The 13765-nt window shown below is 37.1% G+C and overlaps 2 protein-coding genes across 3 annotated transcripts; one reads left to right on the top strand and one right to left on the bottom strand.

The window, feature by feature from the left end:
* Positions 1 to 230: 230 nt before the first annotated feature.
* On the bottom strand, positions 231 to 2354 carry LOC128865899 (uncharacterized). The gene is made up of 3 exons (XM_054106295.1): positions 2004 to 2354; positions 1303 to 1945; positions 231 to 1233 (listed from the first exon to the last, which is right to left on the bottom strand). The coding sequence occupies exons 1-3, from the start codon at positions 2202 to 2204 to the stop codon at positions 962 to 964; spliced, it is 1116 nt and encodes a 371-aa protein (XP_053962270.1). The 5' UTR covers positions 2205 to 2354; the 3' UTR covers positions 231 to 961.
* Positions 2355 to 7144: 4790 nt separating this feature from the next.
* LOC128866803 (E3 ubiquitin-protein ligase Topors) lies at positions 7145 to 13093 on the top strand. 2 transcript variants are annotated; one of them, XM_054107793.1, is made up of 5 exons: positions 7145 to 7479; positions 7657 to 8359; positions 8431 to 8609; positions 9282 to 9596; positions 9658 to 13093. In XM_054107793.1, the coding sequence occupies exons 2-5, from the start codon at positions 7805 to 7807 to the stop codon at positions 12221 to 12223; spliced, it is 3615 nt and encodes a 1204-aa protein (XP_053963768.1). In that variant the 5' UTR covers positions 7145 to 7479; positions 7657 to 7804; the 3' UTR covers positions 12224 to 13093. The 2 variants fall into 2 exon arrangements, with proteins under 2 accessions (XP_053963768.1, XP_053963767.1); XM_054107792.1 differs by having other exon boundaries at positions 7567 to 8359.
* Positions 13094 to 13765: the final 672 nt, after the last annotated feature.

Below are 13765 nucleotides of genomic sequence, written 5' to 3'. Positions count from 1 at the left end.
TGATCCAATGCTGAGAAAAACTGTCCACGGCAAACTGCCTTTTTTTCGAGACGTCAGCGTAGATCTGCTGTCAACGGCTCAATTTTGTATATTTTGTATATTATGAGTTTACAGTATACTAATTGGATAAATAAATTTACATGAATCATCTTTCCAAAAAAAATTCATAAATAAGTGCATATTTTTAGTGGAATTAACCCTACCACAATTTCGTTATTAAATAATTTAGGTTTTACGTTGAAATTTATTTATTTAAAATTTCATATGCTTATAGTACATATTTTTGAATAATCCAGTAAAATACAATATAATATGTAATTAAAATCAATTGTACACTTAATTTGTTTTCTTATTTGAAAGAAGCTCTCGCTCATTTGTGGTCAAATTTCAAGTTTACGCATAATGCAATTAATTGCAAGAAGACTGGTTGTTGTTGCAGCAGCACGAAGATTCTCCACAAATGTTTGGGGGATGCTGCTGGAGGAGTGACAGTTTTTCGACTTTGCTTAGTTATACATGCATATTGCATATGATTTAAGTAAGTTGAAAGGCTGGTGAACGAAGTAAAGCACCCACACCAAAAGAGACTATGGCATTTGAGAGCGACACTCTTGGCATGGCAGCTGTTGAAGTGGTTGTACAGATTTCTCAGCAATAGAAAAGGTTCAAAACAGTTTTACTACGACATGACTCATTTTATCTTTGAGACTTAAATTACCTTAAATATATTATTAACCGATAAATACAAATAATAAAGATAAGTATTTGAAATAAAATATATTAGTTTAGGACTGTGTAAAGCGTTAGATCTGCTACTACTAGTCGTTTAGTAAATTATAATATTTGGGTCGATTTATAACTATGTAGACAAATTTTTTAAAACAAAATTTTATGGATGATCTTTCCACGATCGCTCCTCCACGTTTTCAACTCAAAATGCATTGATATTGCAGTAAATATACTATAATGTTGATGAGTGATAAACAAAACCGGGGTTGTTAAATTTGAAACGTGCTATTTCGAATTTCAGCTTTTCAGCCTTGATATCCGCCAGACGTTTGAGCTGGCGCGCAATCTCACGCGCATCGTGTGTTGGAAAACTGTTTAAGCCTACCAGATGGGCTGCAGCATTATGGCTGCTATTGTTACTTGATACCGAGTGGCTTTCCGCCTGCGGCACTGCCGTATTATGTATTGTTATGGTGCGTGGTTGCGATATTGGTGCTTTTTTAACTGAAAAAATAAAAAGAAGTTAAATTTTTAGATTCACATCATAGCATAGCCGTTTGTTATGGAACACACCTTCGTAGATAACTTGTTCGGTGGGTGGCTGCGTACGCAATCGTTTTAACGGCATCTCACCGTTGATCAGTTTGGTAACAGTGGTTTGAGGTGGCGGTGCCGCTGTCACCATCGTTTGTACGCCTGTTGCCACAACATTACTGGATGTCGATGACGGTCCCAATGTATGCCGCCGTTGTGTGATGAACTCCAAATGGTCTTGGTTCTGTTCATCGTCTGTGAACTGCGCATTTTCCACCACAATCGTGCGATAAGTTGTAGTTGTGCTACCAACATTTGCTGAACCCGTATTGGTTGCGACAGATGTTTGCACATTGTTCGATATTGCATGTGCAATAATATCTTCGTTTTCATCATTTTCATCTTGCAAAGCGTCGTCGTCGTCGTCACCACAAATAGCTTCTTCAACGGCAGCTTGCAATTCTTTTTGCAGAGATTCGGATGTACGCTGATGTTCTACTTCATCGTCTGGATCTTCCTTCTCCGATTTAAGTGTTATGCTTACTGGGTCGCATCCAGCGTTTGGTACTTTGCCGAAGAGATCAAGTGCCTTTATTTCCAAAGAGGTTAACGATACATCTTTTTCACCAGAAACGCTTCGTCTGTATTTACAGCGGGTTGTATTTTTCCAATCGTTTAGTCGCTACATGAAAACCAAAGAATTTTTAGTAAAATCTTACATGAATTCACCTATGCGTTACCTTGCGCCATTCTTCTGCTGTTAATGTCGGTCCACTGTTACATGTATTCAACTTGTCGGAAAGTTCTTTCCATTTTTTATGCAAATAATTACTTTCTACATCGCGTGGAATGCGTCCAGTTGCAAAAATGGAGTCCTTCTCCATCATGTCCAAGTACATCATATATTGATTTGTGGATGTGCGCTTCTTTCGCCGATCCATCTTTTGATGTTGCTCAGAACTTTCGGACGCAATTTTTGCTGATTATTTTGCAACTAAACTCTCAAAAATTAAAAATATTTAGTAAATTGCCGCGGAGCGCCAGTATTTCTGTAAACAGTGTTTTCTAAGCATCTGTCAATGGGTTTTCGGTCTTTCGTTAAGTTTGTGTTTAACGACAGCGTTTGGTCATGTTACCAGACCAGAGAAATAAAATTATTTAGAAGCAAGTCAGAATTAGCTCCATTTCGCTAAAAAAAATATCAAAAATCAAATCCGATAGATATTTTATGGTGATTATAATGGTACTCAAAAACATTAAGCAGATATCGAAGTTTAAGCTCAGTTGTATGCATTTCAAAGCTACTCGATCATTTAAAAAACTATGTGTATCTACTGAAACCGGAAAGGCGTCCCATTGTATTGTATAACCGCGACCTGTAAAACTATCGATTTCGATTTATCGGAAACTATGTTCGAATCCGATAGTTGAGCGTTATTGGAGTGTTGTAATTCGAATTATTGGATATTTTCGTTTGCATACATCCAGCGGGTATTTGCATTGTACAAAACAAGGCGAATTTATTAATAATTACAATTATTATAATAAATCCACCTTGGTACAAAACCACAGGTTTAAGCACTCTTCTTCTTCCTATTTTTTGACAGGCACTCTTGGTGTGAGTTTGATAGGCAGTCAAGTGGGTGATGGTGTGAGTGCTTGGTCTTCTTACTTGAGCGTGTTGGCTGGTTGTTATGTCAAATTACAATTTGAGTTTGGCAACAAACAATAGAATACAACAACAACACAAATACAAAATAATATCTTTGACTTGTAAAATTTACAATAACAAATATTTTTAATACATTTCTTAGCTATAATAATGCTTTTCATTGAGAAATATGTATATTTTAACGTCATTTTTTAGACTTTTCGGCACGATTTTATGTGAAATCAAATCATTTTTTATGCACCATTCTAAGCCACCAAACGTTTTGAAATCAGTTGATCTCAGCTGTGGATATTTTCTGACAATCATCTGCAGTGTTTTAACTTATGGATCTGTACTATGGATATTAGTTAGCGAAATGAGTACGTTCTTTTTTAAATTAAAAATTAATTAACAGGAATTATAAAATACAACATTGCGTCTTTAAATTTTCCATTGACGTCATATTTTCAAATAAACATACAAAAAGATGGGAATTACATGTTTGTAAAGAGGAAAAAAGAAAAAAAGGAAGTAATGAAAACTACCAAGCACAAGAAATTGTATCTACCGATAGGCACTGCCTTGCACGGCATTATCGGGAAAAATGCTCGAAAAAATGCATTAGGAGGTGTTTTTGCAATTCGTGCTTTCGCAATTCAATAAACGGTCTTCATTAGTTTGTTTAATTTAAAAATCCCAAACATTAAAATTTCAATATTACCAGGTCATTAACTGACTATTCCGAACCTAGCAACTTCTCCTTTTGTTGTTTATTCGCAGCGCTAATGTCATCGGTTATCGAAATCACGAAAAATACAGTAGCGGTTTTTAGAAGATGCCACTTTCTCACAATTTTTTTTTTAACAAATTATGCAATTTTTTGTGTGAAAGGGAAAATCCAAGAATGCATATCAAAGCGCAACGTAGTCGGAAGCTCTCGGAGCGTAATCAAGACATAACCAAAGACTATGTTACCATGTAAAAGTAGTAGCAATCATTGGTTCAGCGAACAAACACGGACGTAAGAGCTGGGAAAAACGTAAAATGTTGCTAAATATTTAAGCTAATATTTGTACACTTCCATTAGACAGGATTGCTTTCTGCTTCGCTTAAATTTACCCACTGAAATCGTCGCTTAAACTCCTAAGTTTGCTTTAGACCCCATTTTGACATTGAACCAATCCTTCCCATGTTGACAGCCTTCGAATGCATTTGAAAAAAATAATAATCCTTATCACTAAAATTCTGGCTACACGCTCACAGTAATTTTCCGCAGAACTTTTTCTGACAACTTGCAAAGGTGTTCTTCGCTAAAATACTGTGAATAGCATCCACAGTAATGCGATTCACTCACTTTTAACGATTCGGCAATTGTTATTTTTGTTTACAGTGCTGTTTGCAGTAATAATTTTGCTATTCACAAGCACAAGTCTTCTTCTATTTATTCAAACTGATAGGGAGTGGTATCATTGTAAATTAAATATCAAAATGAACGAATAGTTGTGTGTTTCAGTGTTTATCCAATTATATCTCTACAAAGTAAGTAAAATAAAAAATCTGTATTTTAAATTAACATTTATCTAATATTTTTAATTAATTACTTTAAATTAATATTTACTTAATATCAAAAGAGCCGCTCCACAGCCGAGCAACTCAATTAAAAAGTTTCTTTTGCTGTCTCCCGCACTATTTGGGTCGTAGGAAGTATCACCTTTACTCAAAATATGGGGCGGTTGATTGCATTCGCTACACTATGCAGGCTTCGTCTAATGGATGATTGACTCATAGATATTCCCTATTGCTCAAATACGGGTCTTTGATAACATCAAGTTACAAAAAAACGCAGTGCAGCTAGAACCTTGTAATATAAAGGCAGAGCTTAGAATTAAATTAGCTTGAAGATTCTAAGATTTACCTGTTTTCCAATCGAAATACGTGTTATTCTGAAACCTCTAAACTGACTGTCAACCTGAGAAAGTAGGTCCTCAGTCAAGTCTGGAGTTAACCGGACTAATTTCTGGAACTCTTCTCCAGCTAAATAGCCGTTCTATTGTCCACATGCTGTAGCAAACCTCGACGCACCGTTTCAACGCTCATTATTGCCTCTCTACGCGATAAGTCATAAGCTAAATACTAAAAGGATATATTCCCGTCTTTCCGCTTTTATTAATGGAATTGAAAACTTTGAATTCAAACTACTAATTCTTGTTTTCTCGCTTAATTTAACCACAAAAAAATTGTTGTCGTTTAGTTTGCGATAATCGCCGTGTTAACTAAAACATTTCGATTTTCGTTATGAAATGGGTTCCTGAATAGCAAAATCGTTAAATGCGAATATCGTTAAAATGTGTTAGTGAATCGCACTACTGATTCCAAAACACACTTTTATGTAACATGGTTGCCTAAGGAATCATTAAATTTCATTGAAAATCGTAACAAAAAGTCACCAAGATTACCTAAAAACTCAGATATTTCTCAATAAAAAGCATTGTTATAGCTAAGAAATATATTAAAAATATTTGTTATTGTAAATTTCCCAAGTCAAGGATATTATTTTTTATTTTTCTTTGTCGATATTCAATTGTTACAATTAACGTTACAATAAAAAATCTAATTTGGCACAGCAACCCCGCCAATACGCTCAAGTAAAAAAGGCAAGCACTCGCCCCATCACATATTTAACTGCCTGTCAAACTGGCATCAAGGGTGCCTGTCAAACTTGCATTAAGAAATAATAAACAATAAAGAAAATAATAATTCTGCTTGTATTTTTATACAATGACTTTGTTTATTTGAACGTCTTCACCATAAGTGTCTATATTTATGGTCAGCTGTCGAAGCGACGCCAATGTCCCGATTTACACGAGGAGACATCTGGAAGGGAGACACTGGAAATTCTCTTTTGATGTTTCATTCGCGTACACACGGGCAAAAATGTTTCCGCGACATTTTGACATTTAATACTTTAGCATCGTCTGGTCCGGATGTATTCTAGCACGCGCTTACATGTAAAGCAGAGAGCGTTCGACAACAGTTTCTTAAATATATGAATGAAAAATGCAAACTGGTTAAATAATAAATAATTTGTTGTTTTTTTTTTATTGAAATATATTTATAAATTCTTATACTTGAAAAAAAAAAATTAAATTAAAAATACTTCATATGTAAATAATTAACTTAAAATTAACTTGAGCATCTAGAAATGCAGGGAAAAATTAGAAATCAACATAAACATGTCCCATAACTATTTTAAATTATACCTACTTTACTAGCAAAAATAATCGTGCATTTCCCAAGCAGCGTTCGGATGTTTGTCATCGTTGTTATCTTCCGTTTGATTGAAAACCAACACATAACTTAGAACTTTCTTCCACAAAAAAAGAAAACGAATGAAGCAACTGTCAAAAATTGCTTTAAGATAAGAAATACGAATAAGAAGAGCAAAGCGTGTCGCCGAGTACGGGAGACAAAATCCCTTCTCTCTTCCCCGACCGTCCTTCGCCATTGAACAAAATGTTTCCCTTCCAGATGTCTCCTCGTGTAAATCGGGTTAATGCCAACGCATTGCCAAAGTTGTATGTAGACGGGCTTTATTATTAGGCCTCGTATTTTCGGCAAGCGTTAGCAAGTGGCGAAAAGCTGAAGCAACTGGTGTAAACATATAAACAAATGCTAGAATAGAGCTGTCTTAAATTATATATGTTCGTAGGGCAGTGAGTTATACCACTCTATTGAAATATAGCCATATTCGCTAGCGGCGAATCTTATTCGAAAACTTTGTTGTTCCATTCGCATGTGAACTTTTCTACAAGTTAATCGAGCACAGAGATAGCGAGCGGGGAAGTGGCGAATAGAAGAGGTTTATTACTTTATACAGCTGAGCTTCTTTTTTTCCAAATACTTTTGCGATTCGCGGTTTCATAGAAAAATTACAATTTCAGTTGTTCAAAGTTAAAGTTGAAATATAAATTTTACCGTTACAAAAAAATTAACCGTCGTGTCACGTCGCGTATTCGAGTTGATTGACTGTCTAGTTTTCTAACTATCAATTGAGCCGTCGTATTGGTTTTGTCTGCAGGGCCGTATTTCGTCAGTGATTCAAATAATTTGCGTTAAACAAGTCTGCATGTGCATATCCTGCTTTAGATATGTTTGTATTGCATCAAGCAAACATCAGCTGGTTTTTCACGGCTTGAAAACCACAATCACCCTATTATTGGTTCTCGCCGCAAAGCGAACAAAGCTATACCAGCCACTCGCCTTTTCCAAAGAAACGGATCGACTAAAGTTACAGAATTTTGGAGAGCAGTGGAAAACATTTAAAATATTTAATTGTATATTGATTTCCGCCTTTTTAAAAAGTGAAAATGTAAAATTTGTGACTTGAAGATATTTGTGATAAAAGAAAATCGCGCATTTGGCAGACGAACGTTTGGAATATGATCTTTAGAAAACGTGAAAATTTGCAGCGGATATCAAGATTATACATTTGGTGCAAATGGACGGAGAGTGAGAGAAAAACGCGAAGAAAATACGAATTCAAGCAATAACAAGAAAAGTCAAAGGTATGAGATAAAAATATATTTGAACCCTACAAAACTTTTCGATAACTAATCAAAGATACATGAAAATAATTATTTGAAATTGAATAGATATATCGTATAATTTGGTACGGACATTTTATATAAAATAATAAAAAAATACGGTATACTCAAATTCAGTCAACATAATTGTTATTGTAGCCGATCGTCCAGCGCGACTCTTTCAAGTTCATATACGAGCAAATCTTTTGCATTAAATATTAAAGTAATAAATTTTGTGTAACTTCCGGTAACTATACGGTAAAAATAAGTGTTTTTCAACTAAACTACCAAAGCCTCGATTAGCAAGATGTCAACCCCAGCTGTTGCTGAGGGTAGGGCAGTTGGGAGCGATGCAGGAGATAATTATATAAATTTGTCCAACAATGTGCGATTGGTACCAGCTGGTGGTACCATTGCACGCAGTTCAGCTATGTCTACCAGTACTTCCCGCCGCGGCCGCACAAATACGTCACGAGAACAACAAGGAACAGATGAAACAGACGACAACTTTACTGTTAACCCACAAAATGCAGTCAGCTCAACATCGGGCGCAAATGAAAACATCCCAGACGGTGGTAATGCTGCTTTAGCACCCGTTGAAGACTTCAATTTACAACGAACATTAACTCCCTTGATGCGTATAAAATTATCCGAACTATCGACCAGCAGTAGTGACAGTGAAGGAGATGAAATGCAACAACAGGACTTAGGCGAAGATGGAGCAGCTGGTAATAATGACGCACGGCGTGCAGTATCACCACCACCAAATTGCGCAATTTGTTTGGGTCGGTGTAAAAACAAATGCTTCACAGATTCTTGCATGCATCAGTTCTGTTTCAAGTGCCTCTGTGAATGGAGCAAAGTAAGAAAAGCTTAGATTTATGCACATCATTTAACTAATCGTGCGCTAATAATATCCATTTTGACCTATAGGTAAAACCAGAGTGCCCGCTTTGTAAGCAGATATTCAAATCTATAATACATAATGTCAAATCGATTGACCAATTTGAGGAGTATCATGTGCAGCCGCCCACCGTGCAAATTCCACATCGTCCCATGGAGGTCACCATACGGAGTTTGCCATACATTTTCGATGCGGTCGTCGTGGAAGGGTATTTTTTACTAATTTTATCACATTTAAATTCAAATTAAGCGCTTATCACGTAACCAAAATTTTTCGAAAATTTCTTCTTAAATGCAAAAAATTATATATTTTTTACTATTTAAATTTAATTAACTGGCACGTATTTGGCCTTACTTCGCCGTTTTGTATTTTCGACTTTAAATGTGAGGCGTGGTTTTTTTACCTTTTCGCCGTGGCTTTACACACAAATCAGTATCAATTTGCAGCGTTATTTTAGCCCGTTACTTTCTAAAAAATACAATATGAAACATATATCTCTTTAAAGTACAAGTATAACTGTTGTTGTTGTTGTTGTAGCAGCATAAACATTCCCCGTGCATATGCGAGGAATGCTGCTGAAGTGACAGTTCTTTGCCGGATATAAATCCGGGTCGTTCCGGTTACGTAGAACCGACTCTTGTAGTTGCGTTTGCTATAAGTATTTCTGTTGGCCAGATGCAACTTTCTGCATAAAATAGCAGGCGTGGAATATTCGTACTAAATTTTCAAATCCAGCCCCCACATGAACTGCTAACAGTGCCATTTTTGAAGCTTAAACTTTTGCGAGTCAGTAGGTTATTAGAGCGTAGAATTTAAGTAGCATAAAAGAGTTGAAATCAATAACAATTCTCATTTGTAAATATGTACTAACCTACAATAGGCATGACTGGGAGTTGCCGCGTCGTCGAAATTCGGCTCATCGTATCCGTCCCCCTAGCAATGGCATTTTTTATCCTTCTGACGTTTCAAACAATGGGGAACACGGTCTTGGTTCGAACGGCGCCAGGATGTATAATCACCTTGTTTACCAGAATGAACTACTCGACATGTACCGGCAGGAAGCACCAGATGCTATAGCAAGTAGTGGCACGCTGAGTCAACTATGGCGCCGTTTTGTTTACGATCGCCGTCTCTTTGCACTACCAGTTTGTGATATAACCGGACGATTTCGCGAAAGTACAGCCCGTTTCTACAGGTTAGACTATTAATTCAAGTTTGCTTACTTCTTCATTTTATATTACTTTTAAAAATCGTAGGGATAATCCAGCACAAGTACATCGCCTTATGCCATGGATTAATCGCGACATTGTCTGCTTGTTACGCAACACCGAACACGATGTTTCATCGCTATTGGAACGCATTAATGAAAGCCTTCTACAGACAAACATTTTATCGCCTGCATTCCGCCGTCGACTCCAACCATTTCTTGGAGCGAAGACTTCACATTTCATTCATGAGCTTAACAATTTTGCACGTTCACCTTACGATATGATTGGTTATGATCGAGCTGTTCACTATTTACCCCAAGCACCCGAGGAGATTGTCATAGAGTTCTCATCATCCGCGTCTTCGGATGAAGAGAACACATCAAACGACAATGAACGGAGAACAAGAAGTCGTAATTCTCGCGCCCGTAGCGATGGAGAATTTCGCGTGTTGTCACGTTCTGGCAATTCGTCCGCAACTGGGTCAGTTGGGGCGTTGCTATCGTTTACTGTTAGCACTACCTCAGAAGGTACCGAAGCACCTGGCGTTACAGTGTCGATTAACGGACGTAGCGGACAATCGGCAGCAATTAATCTTAGTACACATAATCGTGTGAGTGGCGATATTATAGATCTAGACGATTCTGAACTAGTATATGAGGCGGGAACTTCACGAGCAGCAAACGACACTGGGTCGGCAACATCCGTCGCAACGTCCACATCAGTAACCGATGAAACGGCTACTACCAGTGCCACAGCCAACAGACCAATACCCACCGTTACAGACAATATCGAACTTACATCAAGTAGCAGTGATGAATGCGAGTTTGTATTGGAGCGTAAACCACCGCATCTACGTACACCCGAATTAGTGAGTCTAAATTCGGAAAGTGATTCGGATGTGGTCTTCGTTGAAGAGTCAAAACCACTGCGAAAATCCACATTTATAAGTAGCGCTGACGAAGAAGAAACGGTGCGTGAAAATGCCAATAAGAAATCAACAGCTCAAAATGTTACCACAGCGACAGAAGCAGCTGCGCATACGTCGGTCGATCATGAGGAACTATACAATATTGGTGCTAGTACTTCAACAGGACTACGTTCGTCCGGTGGTGGGCGCGGCGTAAAAGAAATGTACGAGACTTCACGACGCAGCACATCCTCGCGCCGTAAACGCACTTTACGCAGCAGCAGGGCTAGCAATGAGAATCAAGCAAAAACATCAACCACTGTGCACAGGGGCAAACGGATATATGAAAGTAGCTGCACATCCTCAAATTCCGACTCTACGTCGTGCACAAGTGATAGTGACGATGAGGATTTCAGGGCTAAGAGAAAGCGCTCGAAATCCAGGCGTAGCTCCAAAAAGCGGAAACCCAACCGATCTAGGAGGAAAGTGGCGGCACAACAAAACAACAGCAGTGCCAATAGTTGCGGTATTAACAGTACCAGTACCAAGAATTACCGCAAACGAGGAAACAGCTCGCACGCAAAGAAGCAGCAAAGTGAAGATACGAAACGGTTTAAAATGGAAGCCAAGAGTACAGGCTCTGAATATTCGAGCGATGAGTGCGAAAATTTGATACAACTGCAGCGTCGCCTGCAAGCGCGCAAAGAACGGGAGGCGCAGAAGCATGAACAAACAATTGACTACCTAATTGAGTACGTGCGGGACAATGAGTCGTCCGTATCGAATACAAACGCCAACAATAGCAGACACCAAATGTTGTCTGGTTCACAGCAATTGACTGCTATGCAAACAGGCAATAATTTGCACGGCATAGAGGCTATACTGAAAAATGAGAATTTCGATAGCGAGTCACAAAATGAGAATAGTGTACACTCGGATTGTGGATTACAGCGTTTAGCCGAGGCAGCGGAAAGTTTAGAGGCCGCCCAAAATGTATGCATCACATCGACCAGTGCACGCGAAACAGACGCTGCTAATATTGCCATCGAGGAGGAGGAGGATAATACGTTTTCGTCTACGGTAACGCAAACAACGACTGCTACCACCGTTACCACAACCCCGGCCAATAATCGCTCAATTTCACGTGCCTCGGCCACAACCAACAATACAAATGACAACGACCGCGAAAACGAAAACGATCACCAACATGGCAATGAAAATGAGCATGAAAACTGCAACGATGATAATGACAATTATAACAGTACTGACACTTCGTCAACATCCTCATATTTTTCCGACACTTCGATGTCGTCGCCATCATTGTATTCAGCTTCGAGTGGTGGTGGTGGTGAGGAAGTAGAGCGCGGCGGAAATAATGACACTGAGGGCGATGTGAACTCCTTGGGACTGCAGCAGTTGTTGGATGCTGCATCATTGACCGATGGGTGGCTGGTACAACAGATTAGTAATGCCGGGGTGGCGGATAATGACATAGAAGTGTCCATGGCACAGCATCATGCAAATGACGAGGAGGCGAACGAGAGCAACGATAGGCCAGAGTTGACGCTGCAACGTGTCGACGAGGAAGCAGTCTCATTGCCGGATATTGAAAATGATGTGAATGGCATATTTTTGAATCAGCACGATTCGAGTCTCGTCCTGCCATTCAACTATGAATCCGAGGGCAGCGAAAGCGACACGGAGTGACAAATGCATGAACTGTAATGTTTGCTAAATTTAGATTGATTGCAAGAGAAATAATTAAAATACTTTGTTGTTAACCTGATTAAGTCCAATTGCATGAATTCGATTTGGTTATTTTTCTACAAGTACTTACTATGCTAAAAGAAAAATATAATAGTTTTACCACTAACTACTAAAAAAAAAACAAAAAAAAAAAAAAGAATTCCACAATTAATACTTATGCCACACACAAATTGCGATTGTAAATCATAGAATTATAATTTTAATGCTCCATTCTAGTTAAAAATAGTTAAGTAAATGTCTTATGTTTTTAAGCGAGGGAATTTTGCATAGCACCGTTTTTTTTTTTTTTTTTTTTGTTTTTTGTTACGAACTTCTTCAACACCGGAACTTAACGTCGTGCAAGAAGTTACCTACCACAGTTGAGGGGACGCACCGTTGCAGTGCGTTCGTTAGACATCTTTTATATAGACCAGTGCTCCGAAATCATTATTTTTATAATCATTTAATAGTCACATGTTAAAAATTAAACAAGAAGTATACTTTGATCCTTAAGATTGTTTGTCAGCTAATCAGCAAAACAAAAAAAAAAATTGTAACTGCTGATATGCATACATATGTACGTATATAGTAAGCAACTACAGCGCTGAATCCTTTAATTTGATAAGAATTTGATTAACGTCTAGGGAATAGGGTCCTAAATCTAATTAATTTTAATTTACTACTTTGGCCCAAGAATATTTAGAATGGGGTTTTGGGTATTTAAAGAGAGTACTGCTATAGGTTCTACTATGCTTTCCTTGAGCAACATTGACATACGTGAAAAGGGAGAATTATTGAAAGTCATTCCAGATACTTATTATTTAAAAAGAAAAAAATTTTAATTTTAATTTTTTAATTTTTTTCTTTTTAAATTGTTTTTTTTTTTTTTTTTTTTAATGTTTTTCTTTTTAAATTTTTTTTTTTATTTTTTTTTTTTATTTTTTTTTTGTAAATTTAAAAAATGTTTTTTTTTTGATAATTAACTAATTTCAACAAATTGTTGTTAATTTTTTTTTTGTAAATTTTTTTTTTAATTTTTTTGTTTTTGTAAATTTTTTTTAATTGTTTTCTTTGTAATTTAAAAAAAATTTTTTTTTTGTAATTTTTTTTGTACAATAATTTTTTTTAAATTTGTTTTTTGTAATTTTTTTTTTGTAATTCTTTTTAAATTTTTTTTTTGAAAATTAACTAATTTCAACAAATTGTTTATCACTTCAAATCTCTGCGAATTATGTGTGAATCTTAGCACATTGGTTGGAGCAATTTAAACACAACCGCCATTATGCTCTACCTACATACATACACACACATACATATAAACGCATATGAACGCTGTAGTCATACGTATTTAGGGGGGGGAGTCTATCTATTTGGATACACACCCACGCACGCACGCACGCACGCAAGGACAAGTGTAAGGAATCTGTACAAAAGCAATCTCACACAAAATATTCTGCATTCACAGGTACACACACACACACACACACACATTCATATATTTAG

This window comes from Anastrepha ludens, chromosome 6 (assembly GCF_028408465.1).
Source record: "Anastrepha ludens isolate Willacy chromosome 6, idAnaLude1.1, whole genome shotgun sequence".
Classification (NCBI taxonomy): domain Eukaryota; kingdom Metazoa; phylum Arthropoda; class Insecta; order Diptera; family Tephritidae; genus Anastrepha; species Anastrepha ludens.
Note: the sequence above shows the minus strand (reverse complement) of the source record. Positions and strands in the feature narration are given on the sequence as shown.

What these genes read in the sequence shown, in the direction of transcription:
- LOC128866803 (XM_054107793.1), top strand. Translation starts at nt 7,805, where the DNA reads ATGTCAACCCCAGCTGTTGCTGAGGGTAGGGCAGTTGGGAGCGATGCA. An exon ending in GCCTCTGTGAATGGAGCAAA is followed by an intron (nt 8,360 to 8,430) that starts GTAAGAAAAGCT and finishes TTTGACCTATAG; the next exon opens with GTAAAACCAGAGTGCCCGCT. An exon ending in GATGCGGTCGTCGTGGAAGG is followed by an intron (nt 8,610 to 9,281) that starts GTATTTTTTACT and finishes AACCTACAATAG; the next exon opens with GCATGACTGGGAGTTGCCGC.
- LOC128865899 (XM_054106295.1), bottom strand. Translation starts at nt 2,204, where the DNA reads ATGGATCGGCGAAAGAAGCGCACATCCACAAATCAATATATGATGTAC. An exon ending in CAGCAGAAGAATGGCGCAAG is followed by an intron (nt 1,946 to 2,003) that starts GTAACGCATAGG and finishes GTTTTCATGTAG; the next exon opens with CGACTAAACGATTGGAAAAA. An exon ending in CGAACAAGTTATCTACGAAG is followed by an intron (nt 1,234 to 1,302) that starts GTGTGTTCCATA and finishes TTATTTTTTCAG; the next exon opens with TTAAAAAAGCACCAATATCG.